An 11532-nucleotide genomic window follows, 5' to 3' on the forward strand; every position below is an offset into this window, starting at 1 on the left:
TCTGGGCCTGAATAAAAACTCTGTCCCTCCTCCTCTCTGTGCAATGTGTACAGTTTTCCCATGCTTGATAGAAGCATATAACCACATGTCTTAAAACTATATTTTAGTGCAGAGACATCTAAATAATAAATCACTTTTAGCCCTGTGTTATATTGATTTATATTTTGCTTAAAATATTCCTAAACATGTAAACAGTTCTGCAGCTGACTGAATTGATACTTTTATGCCATAACCTTTTTCCAGTCATCAGACCATATTTCTTCAAAAATAAAATAAAACATCACATCCCACCATTTTGCAATCGCTTTTAAAAATCTTGTAAAAAAATATGTGGAAACTGAAAAGACATGAAGCAAGTAATATAGTCGATAAAGCTTAATAAAAGTGTATACTAGAATTAGATGACATAGCCTGCTGTTTTATCAGGTCTTTCAATTGCCACAGATAAATGAGAGAGTAGCTTTACTGCTCTTCATATGACAAATACAACAAATACAAGTCTTTCAGAGGTATTCAAGGCATCATATAGAAATAGAAAAATACAAGCTGAGTTTGATTGCAAAAACAAGCTCATTGGAGAACCATCAACGTTTTAAGTCCATTATCCTTTCCATAATATATCACACTGGATATGGATTGTTTATTCCCCTTTTGCCTGTTCATCAATCCCTTTGGTGAAAGAAATAACTTGGGTTGTTGAAATGCAAGGCGTCTATCCTCTCCTTCAGGCGCTGCTTTTCTTCTTCACTTTCTTCTTCACTTTCTTCTTCATTTTCTTCTTTACTTTCTTCCATTTCGCTCGGTGGGGGTTCTTTGTTACAAGGAGGGGCAAAGGTCACCAGAGCATGTCCTTCTGGAGGTGTTTGAGTGGAGGGTGCAGGCCGTGGAGAGTCACCGTACGGGGTGCTAACACTCATACTCTTGAGTTTAGACATGAACCTGTCCCTGTGTCTGAAGTGGGGGAAAAAAACTGTGAAAGGATTTGCTGAAGTTTTAAATCAAATGACTCCCGTCCATTTGGGATTATTTAGCTTTTGTTATAAATGTATCCATGTTTGTTTTACAGTAGGATCAACTATTTTAAACATATATTCATTACCTGAATATGAAAAGAGCCAAAATGACCGACAAGAAAGCAAATGAACCACAGGAGATCCACAGGATGTGATGTGACCCCTCGTCTCCACCTGGCATAGGTTCAGGAACTGCAGGAAAGACGGGAAGACTGTGAGAAATCCAAATGGAGATCAATAACATACATGCAAGTACGTTTGGGTGGAACTAAATGTATGTGTGTGAGATAGGTGTGTTGAGCCATGCTTCCTGTGGCTTGTTTCGCTGTCGTGCCTTAGTTATTATGAAGACATGGCTTCCTGTTGAAACCCAGTGGGGCACAGGGGGTTTTCAACACTAACAACATTTTAGAGTTCCCTTCCTCTCACTCTCTCAGCCCCCCTCCTCTCTTTCTCCCAAACACAATAAGCTAATTAAAAACATATTTTACTTTCTGCTATATTTCTTACCATCAGACAGATCCTCATCTGCACCAGAGCCTTCAGTGTATACTGAAAACTGTTAGAGAAGGTAACATAAGAGACGGTGTGAGATACTGGAGGCAGGACAACAACTGTAAGCATCAAAGTGTTAGGAGAGCATGATCAAAAGACACATTTAGACTGTTACCGTTGTGGCAGTGAGATCCTCATACTCCACTGACCGTTTTGCTGAGGAGAGAAACATCGATAAGGGATTAAATCAGAAAAACATATTGTACTGTAGAGTGCATTATTGCAGTGCATTCCCCAAAAAGTCAGACATATCAAATAGATATGAAGGATTTCAAGTTAAAAGAACAGAAGGATGTTAGAGAATATCCCGATAAAACCTTTTCTTAAGAGGTTTCACTTCAATGTCAAAAGTTGCATGGTTCAATTGAATTTAATGGGGTTTATTTAATTTGAAAAAGCATATATTCTTTTTAAATAATGTCAACACTACATGTATCCAGGATCCATAATACTGCACTCAAGCTGTGTATAAAGAGTTCACTTATTCAGAGTTTCCTCTAATAGAAGAGAACTAACATCCACACAATAGCCTCAGTTTATACTGTAGCAGCCAGAGAGGCAAGTGAGAAAATGAACATTTAAGGTATTTTTTTGTTGTTGTCTGATCTATTTTATTTTTCTCTTCTGTGTTTATAACTAAAGCCAAGGTGACAAAGTGTAAAAAGCAGCTGGCAGGTGAGGCTGAAGTTCACCACCGCTTGTTCCAAAAAGACTTAAAGCAATCAGGTCGTCTTCTTAGGTGAGTTTCCACATGCACTCTTAACACAAGGTATATATTGATATGTGGGCTGTTTTCACAGGTGGGAAAAACGTTTTATAGAAAAATTGAACTGGGAAAGCGTCTCTTCCACAAATATGAACAATTATCCAGGCAAAAAAAAGAAAAAAATGCTCACTTGCGTCCCAGGATTTTCCGTATCAGCTAATGGGAGGATCTAATTTTGAAATGGTTTGACTCAATGCTTTTATTCGGGATGTGTGTGTGTGTGTGTTTACCTGTCCAGCTGCTTTCATAGACGGGTGTGCTCCAGTCACTCCAGTGACCATCATACTCTTCCCTAGTCCTGAGCTGTATGAAGTATTCAACACCAGGCATTGCATCCCTTATAGTATATGAGCGTGTGCCCTTAATCATCTGTATCTAAAAAGCCAATTACAGAAAAAAAAACAGATAAATAAACAATGTCTTCACCTGAGTGTTAACTTGTTTAAGGCCAGAAGGCTATCAGTGTATTGATCTACTAAACTGTAGCAAGCAAACAAACACACAACATATGAAAAAAACTCTAGCATGCACCTGCCAATGATCAAAGGACTTGAGAGGTCGGTATTTGATCTCGTAGATTAGTTTATAAAAGCTGTCTTGAGATTTCCAAGAGATCGGAAAATTCCAGGTGACCGTTATCCTCATCTCCTGTCCCTCCTCCTGTCGGACTGACACCTCTGATGGAGGGTCAGGCTTCACTGAAGGAGCAGGAAGGAATAGAATGAGTGCTTTAATTACCCATACATTTCACCAAAAACACATATTGCGTTGACACACACAAACCTACATATGCTCAGAGGCATGAATGAAAGCAGGGAGCTGGTGGCGTTGCCTGCCATGCTTGTGACACACAAGTAGGCCATGTAATTGCTTCTTAGCTCGTCGTCATTGTGATCCAGAGCACACCAACAGCGGGAGTGCTTAGAGGAGTATGAGCACTGCAAATGAAGAAAGGACTTTGTGGCGCTGCGAGCAAAAAATGTAAAAGAAGGAAAGAAAAAAAAACAGTTTCACACACACATAAGATATAAAGACATAAATAACACAACTTCCTGTGGTATTATGAAACGTTTGTTTTGCTGTGGTTTAACATCATCCAGTGTGAAGTCATTCACACTGGATGATGTTAAACTGTTGCTGTTTCAAATGTTTGAACAGCAACATTTCAGCAAGCATATACTTTCATCATAAAGTGTCCCCATTTCTGGTTAACCTTTAATCTTATTCTAATAGATTAAAGAATGATACCAATTATTACTGTGGATATCACTTGAAAAGATCTCCAAGAGGGATACATTCCGATTATGTATAGCTCATCATATGTGTAATAGGGACCTGTTTACACACCTCACCTAATGTGATCTACAGGTTAGGTCAGGGGTGTCAAACTCTAAACACAGTGGGCCAACATTTAAAAATCGGTACTAGTCGAGGGCCGGACTGGTTCAATGTTTATTGCAAAACGTATTGAAAACTACTTAGTGCACATATTAAAGCTGGAACTAACAAGCTGAAATAATTGCCTATAAAAACAACATTAAACATTAAATAAATGAAAAATCAGTTGCTTTCTTTTCCGGAGTCATTTCTTATGATTACATCTTTCATTGTTGCATTGTTGTCATTGTTGCAAGAAAAAAAGTGCAAGAAGGAAACATCCATTTAAACTCAGTTTGCTGCTGTGATGCTAGTTCAAGCCAGATACTTGGCATCTCATCTTGGACCACCATGGGCCGGATTTGGCCCCCGGGCCTTGAGTTTGACATGTATGAGTTAGGTGATACAGGGTCTAAATATAAACGTTACTATTTTCTCACACATGTATAAGTTATTCAATATGAAATGATACTGTAAGTGTCTTTACCTTTTACTGAGGAAGAGGGAGCAGTTAGGGAAGATAGTGAAGGGCTTCTGAGGGGCCCACTCACAGCGAATCTTACTGCTGGGGGACTTTTTGTAGCACGACAGCTGGGGGGTCTCTGGAGGATCTAACAGAAGAGGGGCAATGATATTGTACATTATTCAAGTCATTCAGTCAGTTAATTGTTTCCTAATTATATGTTCATCAAAAATATGGTACAGTATAGTATAGTATAGTACGCTAAAACTAAAATGTATACAATTAAACTGTAATAATATTTCTGCTCAGCTAGAATGAATAATTCCCAGAGTCCAACATTAGACTTGTGTAAAACCAAGAAGCAAAAGCAAAAAAGTACCCATCAAAAGGGAAAATAAAAAGAGAAGCAAAACCAAAAACCTATTTAAAGATGTTTTAAATAATTGCCCTTACATACTTATACAGAAAGTATGCCATGTTGCAATGTCTTACTCACACTGTATTGTGTACAGAAAACCGCCACTAAGGTTAAACTTTTCGTTTTGTTTTCTCAATTAAGACAAATGAAAGGACAAATATGGCATGGATAAAATTGACACTCGATAACTTCAATCATCCGTTACAGCTTCATTGATGTTGTGACCTACCTGCGACCTTGACCTTTAGGGAGAACCTCTCTCTGCCTCTGTGGTAACACGTGAACCTGCCGGAGTCCGACAGTCTCACTGAGGACAGAGACAGTGAAGACCCTCTCCTGTCAAAGCCGATTCCACCCCAGTCCCTGTCTCCTTTTCCCACGATCCTCCCGTTCCACTTCCACTGTAGTCTCGGCTTCATGCTCCTTGTTACTCTGCTCCCATCCTCACCCTCCTGCTCCTCATAATCTCCAGTCTCCCAGACCGTGGGAGTGCTCGGAGAAGCTGTGTAAGCTGTTGCTGAATGTTTGAGGCTCTTGCTTTCTCCTGCCTCAGTCGTGTTAGAGTGGTATCCTTCACCCACAGTATTCTCCACAGTAGGTTTGGCACTTTTCATCAAAGCTTCAGTGTTCCTTATATTGTTAACAGAGGTTTGATTTTCATCAGAAGAACTCCTTCCTCTGACCTTTACTCCATCCGCCTCCACATGACCGCTGCAGCTCAAAACCAATTTACTGCCTTGATATAAAACCAACACACCAGGGGGAGGGTCTGCAAAAAAACAAACAAAAACACGATTACAGAGCTAATATAAACTACTCTGTGTGCTGGCTGTCTTGAATTGTGAATGTCTGAACTTGCTTTACGGAAGCCCTGAGAGGCAAATGCGAAAAACGAAACCATCGTTTTTCCTTTTAAGTCTAATCAAAATGATTTTCAGACTTCAGAGCAGGGGGGAAATGTTTGGCCAGGACAATCTAAATTTGAGGAAAGAACATTTGCAGGGTACTTTTTTCCTGTGTGTTGTTGTTATACTAATTTTAGTCAAAAGAGGCTAAAGTGCATCAGTAAGATGTTCTCCTTTCTTTTGTTTTTACTTTAATCCTTTTTTACATACTTTATCTTGATACGCCCTACCCTACATAACAGGAATTTGCTAAAACAAAAATACATCTAACAGAGTGCATGGAGCAATGAAAACCATTTGTATACCTGTGCCTCAGCTATTAACAAAGAAGAGAAAATCATTTGGATCTGTCTTAAAAATAGATTAGCAGATTTCTACTTAATTGCCTCTCAGGGCTTCCTTAATCTTTTGCACATAAAAAAGTGCTTTGCACAGCAAATATAGGATGCATTGTTGCATAACTAAAACTACTAACTCCTTTTGAACTTCCTCTTTTAAAGTGTCTTTTCTTTATGGTTTCTTTTTCTGTCCCTGATCATGTATCGGGTCATATCTCGTATTTACATCTCTGACACCCCCTAATTATGCAGATTTTGTGATTGCTCTCAAACTCAGTCATTTGCTCCTTCAGAAAGGCTATTCTGTATCTGTGTGTGTAAAGCCTCCAGATTGAACTCGACTGCAGTGTTTAGCAACTCATTCTCTTTGGTTTCTCTGACCTTTGTGAAAGTGTGTGTGTTGAGACTAGGTGGAGGAGTTAGGTGAGTCTGGGGTACCCTGTACATTTCTCATCACGTAGATAACTAATGTTTAGACACACTAGGTTAGCGGATTGTGGCCACCCCTGTATTCTGTTTTGTCCAATTCTGAGTAGTTTAGTTAGTGAGAATTTCTGTTTTGGTTTCAAAGGATAGATGTAGATAGGCCTGGTTTTGTTATGCTTGTTTCTTTTGTTTGGCACAATCTCCTTTGACTCCTCCTCACACACAGAGTATTTCTCTTCAATTTCTGTTCAGTTCAAGGGTTACAAGAAATAAACCTTTTGTCAACCTTTACGCTGACTCTGTCATTTTTATTGGTTGTTGTGTATTATTGTCTCCAGGTCCCCTAGACCTTCGTGGGGACGTAACACAAATACGAGAGTAGTTCATTGCCCTTTTAGTACAAACACACTCTTGTCCTTTACTTTGATTTGTTTGCCTTTTGCCTGTAAATCAGATATTTTAGAATAGAAGCTATACAGACAAGGCAGAAAAGCAAATTCACTAATGTATGAGCAGTGTTTAGGTTTATATATTTAGACTATAACATTGAATTTGCCTGATCAGCAATTAGGATAATTTTAGTGAAGATATGTTTAAAAAAGTAAAACCAACTACATCCCCTTCTTCCTCCAGTTTGAGTCCAGCTTAACAAGCACATTGTGAAAGCACATTTATAGTTCAGATTGGTGTGCAGAGTGTTGGAAGCACAATTATTGGTACATGCTGCTAATAGTTAGATTCCCTTAATTTAGATTGAATGATTTATAAATATGTTCGTGTTCTGTAAATGTGATCTGAAATCGACCTGTCAAATAAAAATGTTTACTAATTTGTTTTGCTAATCTATGCACTTTATGCTCAAGTGAAATCAAAGCAGGCTGCTACAGAGTTCAATTTAATCTGTCTAATCTTATCAAAATCAAATCAACACATAATGACAGTCTCAAGAGCTCCTGTGGGTTACATTGATGTTAGCAAACAAAAACACACACACATTGCTTTTAACACTAAAAAGGTTAGTTAGTGAGTTAGTAAAATGTTCCACTTTTCAAAGTATTTACCACACTGTTTTCGACGTCTCACCGATACCGTACAACATGTTTTTTTGGCTGTAAATTAAATCTGGTAGCTTACCTTTTTTGGGACAGGTCCCGTCGAAAATACCGTTGACCGGTGTGGCGCACAGGGCACACAGCAAAGGGAGAAAAATCCGCATTTTTGCGCACAAGTCTCCCTTCACCGAGTCCTCATACCATCACTCACAAACACTGGAGACCGTTGTGACCCCCATCTAACTTCACATGATCAACATCTGACGGTCCTCCTCTGGCTTCTCAAAGCAGTTACCGGCCGCCTCTGGTTTCAGCAGTCCGCTGTCAGTAAGACTCGTTATTGTGAAATCCCAGCTCTCTTCCCCTTGTTCAGCCTGTTGCACAGAGGAAATCCTCCTGAGTGTCAAAAATAAAACCCCAATGAAAGCTGAATATAGCCCTGCTATTATAATATTCATACTCAAGTTGTAATCAGTGGGTTTTTTTTAAATTCTTTTTTTACAAAACACTTTATTCTAATCAACAGACTAGGATATATTGTTTACGTTTTTTAGTCTTGAAAATGTATTTCAATTTAAAATGTCCCCTCCACCAGTAGACAGTGATAGTGTCACGATCTGTCTTTATGGTGTTTTGTCTTGTCTAGATCTGTTTTTGGTTTTCTGTCTGCGTTTTGTCTCGTTTAAATCTGTCTGTGGTTCCCTGTCGTTAGTTTCCCTGGTGTGTCTAATTTACCCAATTGTGTTCACCTGGTGTCCCTGTGTTTTCTCCTCCCTCCTCACCTGTGTCTTGTTTGTATGATTAGTCTTGTGTGTATTTAAGTTCTGGTTTTTCTGTCTGTCTTTGTCGGTTCGTCTTGTGTCATGACTAGTTCGTCGGTGAGTGTTCTGTTATGTCTTTGTTAGTATAGCCTTGAAATAAAGGAATTTTCACGTTAATCTGCATTTGGGTCTTACCTGCTTCACACACCGTTACATTACGAACCGACCAACAAATGGACCCAGCAGATGATCCATGGGAGGTAGAATTACAGCATTTTACCTTCTATCTGCTTGCTGCTTCGATTGGTGGAAGGGAGCGTCCAGTGTTCGGCAGAAGAGGGCCGCTCTGGTAGAGGCGCACCGGTTGGCAGCAGAGAAACTATGTTTTGTGGAGTTCTTATCTGACTGGATTTTGGACTTCCTTGAAACATGTGATTCCCGGCCTGCTAGCTCCATGTCTCCCAATTCCCAACCTGGCACCATACGCCTTGGTGGGTTCCGCCTGAAGTCAACCCGTGCTTCTGCCCCAGTTCCTGCTCCTGTCCAGGAGTCGTATTCCGGAACTCGTCTGGCTTATGGAGGTCCACGGAGTATTCAGGCGGCTGCCAAGAGGTGTCGTCGCAAGGCCAGGCTAGCAGCCCAGCCCCAGCAGCCATGGTTCCGGTTACATAACCGGCCCACACAGCCATGGTTCCGGCCCACACAGCCATGGTTCCGGCCCCAGCAGCCATGGTTCCAGCCCCAGCAGCCATGGTTCCAGCCCCAGCAGCCATGGTTCCGGCCCCAGTTCTGGCCCCAGCAGCCTTGGTTCCAGCCTTGGTCCTGGCCCCAGCAGCCATGGTTTCGACTCCAGCCCCTCGTCTCCGGCCGACGCCAGCTCCCCGTGTCCTGTCGGCGTACCGGCCGACTCCAGCACCTCGTCTCCTGCTGGCTCTCCAGCCGACGCCAGCTCCCCGAGTCCTGTCAGCATACCGGCCGACTCCAGCACCTCATCTCCTGCCGGCTCTCCAGCCGACGCCAGCTCCCCGTGTCCTGTCGGTGTACCGGCCGACTCCAGCACCTCGTCTCCTGCTGGCTCTCCAGCCGACGCCAGCTCCCCGAGTCCTGTCGGCATACCGGCCGACTCCAGCACCTCGTCTCCTGCTGGCTCTCCAGCCGACGCCAGTTCCCCGAGTCCTGTCAGCATACCGGCCGACTCCAGCCCCCCGTGTTCTGTTGGCGAACCAAGTCTCCCCTCCAGTTCCCTCTCAAGTCTCCTCTCGAGTCCACTCTCGAGTCCCCTTTCAAGACACTTCTCAAGTTCCCTCTCGAGTTCCCTCTCAAGTCACCCCTCCAGTTCCCTCTCGAGTCCCCTCTCAAGTCCCCTCTCGAGTCCCCTCTCGAGTCCCCTCTCGAGTTCCCTCTCAAGTATCCTCTCGAGTCCCCTCTCAAGTTTCCTCTCCAGTTCCCTCTTGAGTCCCCTCTCAAGTCACCCCTCAAGTACCGTTGGAGGTTCCACTGGGGGTCCTGCCAACCCTTTGTCCTGTCCCGTTGGAGGTCCCGCCGTCTACTCTCCTGCCGGGGGTCCTGCCAGCTCCTTGTCCTGTCTCGTTGGAGGTCCCGCCGACTACTCTCCTGCCGGGGGTCCTGCCAACCCTTTGTCCCGTTGGAGGTCCTGCCGTCTACTCTCCTGCCGGGGGTCCTGCCAATCCTATGTCCTGTGCCGTTGGAGGCCCCGCCGACTACTCTCCTGCCGGGGGTCCTGCCAACCCTGTGTCCTGTCCCGTTGGAGGTTCCGCTGGGGATCCTGCCAGCTCCTTGTCCTGTCCCGTTGGGGGTCCCGCCAACTACTCTCCTGCCGGGGGTCCTGCCAACCCTATGTCCTGTCCCGTTGGGGGTCCCGCCAACTACTCTCCTGCCAATCCTGTGTCCTGTGCTGTTGGAGGCCCCGCCGACTACTCTCCTGCCGGGGGTCCTGCCAACCCTTTGTCCTGTCTCGTTGGAGGTCCCGCCGTCTACTCTCCTGCCGGGGGTCCTGCCAATCCTATGTCCTGTGCCGTTGGAGGCCCCGCCGACTACTCCTGCCGGGGGTCCTGCCAACCCTGTGCCGTTGGAGGCCCCGCCGACTATTCTTCTACTGGGGGTCCTGCCAACCCCATGTCCTGTTTCGTTGGAGGCCTCGACATCACATCTCTCGCCGGGGGTCCTGCCAACTCCTTGTCCTCTTCCGTGGGGAATCTTGCCGACACCTTTTCCACCGGCTCTGGTTACTGTCCGGTCAACACCGGCTCCTGCCCGGTCCCCTGAGAGCTGTGGTCTTCGCCCCTCCTTGAACTCTGCCTTGCCCCCGGCTCTGCCTTGCCCCCGGGCAGTCCGCCCGAGAACCCCTCCTTGGACTCTGCCTTGCCCCCGGGCCGTCCGCCAGAGTCCCCCTTTTTGGACTCTGCCTTGCCCCCGGGCCGTCCGCCCGAGATCCCTTCCTGGTCCTCTGCTGTGCTCCTGGGCGGTCGGCTCTTTGTCTCGTTTAAATCTGTCTGTGGTTCCCTGACGTTAGTTTCCCTGGTGTGTCTAATTTACCCGAATGTGTTCACCTGATGTCCCTGTGTTTTCTCCTCCCTCCTCACCTGTGTCTTGTTTGTATGATTAGTCTTGTGTGTATTTAAGTTCTGGTTTTTCTGTCTTTGTCGGTTCGTCTTGTGTCATGACTGGTTCGTCGGTGAGTGTTCTGTTCTGTCTTTGTTAGTATAGCCTTGAAATAAAGGAATGTTCACGTTAATCTGCATTTGGGTCCTACCTGCTTCACACACCGTAACAGATAGTTTACTTTGATAAACTAGAGTTCAATTAAATACATTTGTATGTGATTAAACTTCTGTTGTTGAAAATAATCTCAAATTGCAAGTTATTTTGGTGCCACACCAGAGGTAGTCATTTATTTCTTGCACTTTGATTTCTTCTTTTGATTGATTCGGGGCTTAGCCCACAGATTATTAAGGTACGGGGCGCTACAGTGGACATGTCTACTGCAACACTCCCCACACGCACATACACAGTGCACCCGCGACTGTTACAATGAAGGCTCGAGAATCAGCTCACGGCATATGTGTAAACAGGGTAACCTCCTCTAGGGGGGTCCGGGGGCATGCTCCCCCGGGAAGATTAAAAAAAAAGTTAAAAGCATCAATCTGGTGCCCTTTGAGAGCAAAATTAAGAGATATGCATACATCTTTCAACACCCATATAAAACAGAACTGTAAACAGATTTTCTTTTTCTTTATGGATATTTTACAAATCACTCCCCTGTGACTGGGCTTCTAGCTTCATGTCGAACAGTAAGTCAACATTTTCCAGAGAGCTTTCTTTGAAAAGGTAACGCTAAAAAACATAGGCCTAACATTTATATTGTATGACAGTGTTTATTTAATATATCTGGCTAGCTATAGCTACTTGCTAACGGTTTAGCTTACCCCCGCGATTCA

At 43.9% G+C, this 11532-nt stretch overlaps 1 protein-coding gene across 2 annotated transcripts; it reads right to left on the reverse strand.

Annotated features, from left to right (window-relative positions):
- Positions 1 to 147: 147 nt before the first annotated feature.
- On the reverse strand, positions 148 to 7723 carry il6r (interleukin 6 receptor). 2 transcript variants are annotated; one of them, XM_034228326.1, is made up of 10 exons: positions 7396 to 7723; positions 4822 to 5361; positions 4199 to 4322; positions 3122 to 3300; positions 2866 to 3032; positions 2565 to 2709; positions 1684 to 1724; positions 1524 to 1572; positions 1100 to 1205; positions 148 to 970 (listed from the first exon to the last, which is right to left on the reverse strand). In XM_034228326.1, exons 1-10 carry the CDS (start codon positions 7475 to 7477, stop codon positions 928 to 930), a joined length of 1476 nt encoding a protein of 491 aa, XP_034084217.1. In that variant the 5' UTR covers positions 7478 to 7723; the 3' UTR covers positions 148 to 927. The 2 variants fall into 2 exon arrangements, with proteins under 2 accessions (XP_034084217.1, XP_034084216.1); XM_034228325.1 differs by having other exon boundaries at positions 292 to 951; positions 7396 to 7717.
- Positions 7724 to 11532: the final 3809 nt, after the last annotated feature.

The sequence above is a fragment of the Gymnodraco acuticeps genome, unplaced genomic scaffold (assembly GCF_902827175.1).
Source record: "Gymnodraco acuticeps unplaced genomic scaffold, fGymAcu1.1, whole genome shotgun sequence".
NCBI classification, from domain to species: domain Eukaryota; kingdom Metazoa; phylum Chordata; class Actinopteri; order Perciformes; family Bathydraconidae; genus Gymnodraco; species Gymnodraco acuticeps.

Excerpts from the sequence above, each read along its gene's own strand:
- il6r (XM_034228325.1), bottom strand. The coding sequence starts at position 7,477 with ATGCGGATTTTTCTCCCTTTGCTGTGTGCCCTGTGCGCCACACCGGTC. Across the intron at positions 4,323-4,821 it reads CCTAAAGGTCAAGGTCGCAG|ATCCTCCAGAGACCCCCCAG; the intron begins GTAGGTCACAAC and ends CTCTTCTGTTAG. Across the intron at positions 1,573-1,683 it reads AGGATCTCACTGCCACAACG|TTTTCAGTATACACTGAAGG; the intron begins GTAACAGTCTAA and ends CTTCTCTAACAG.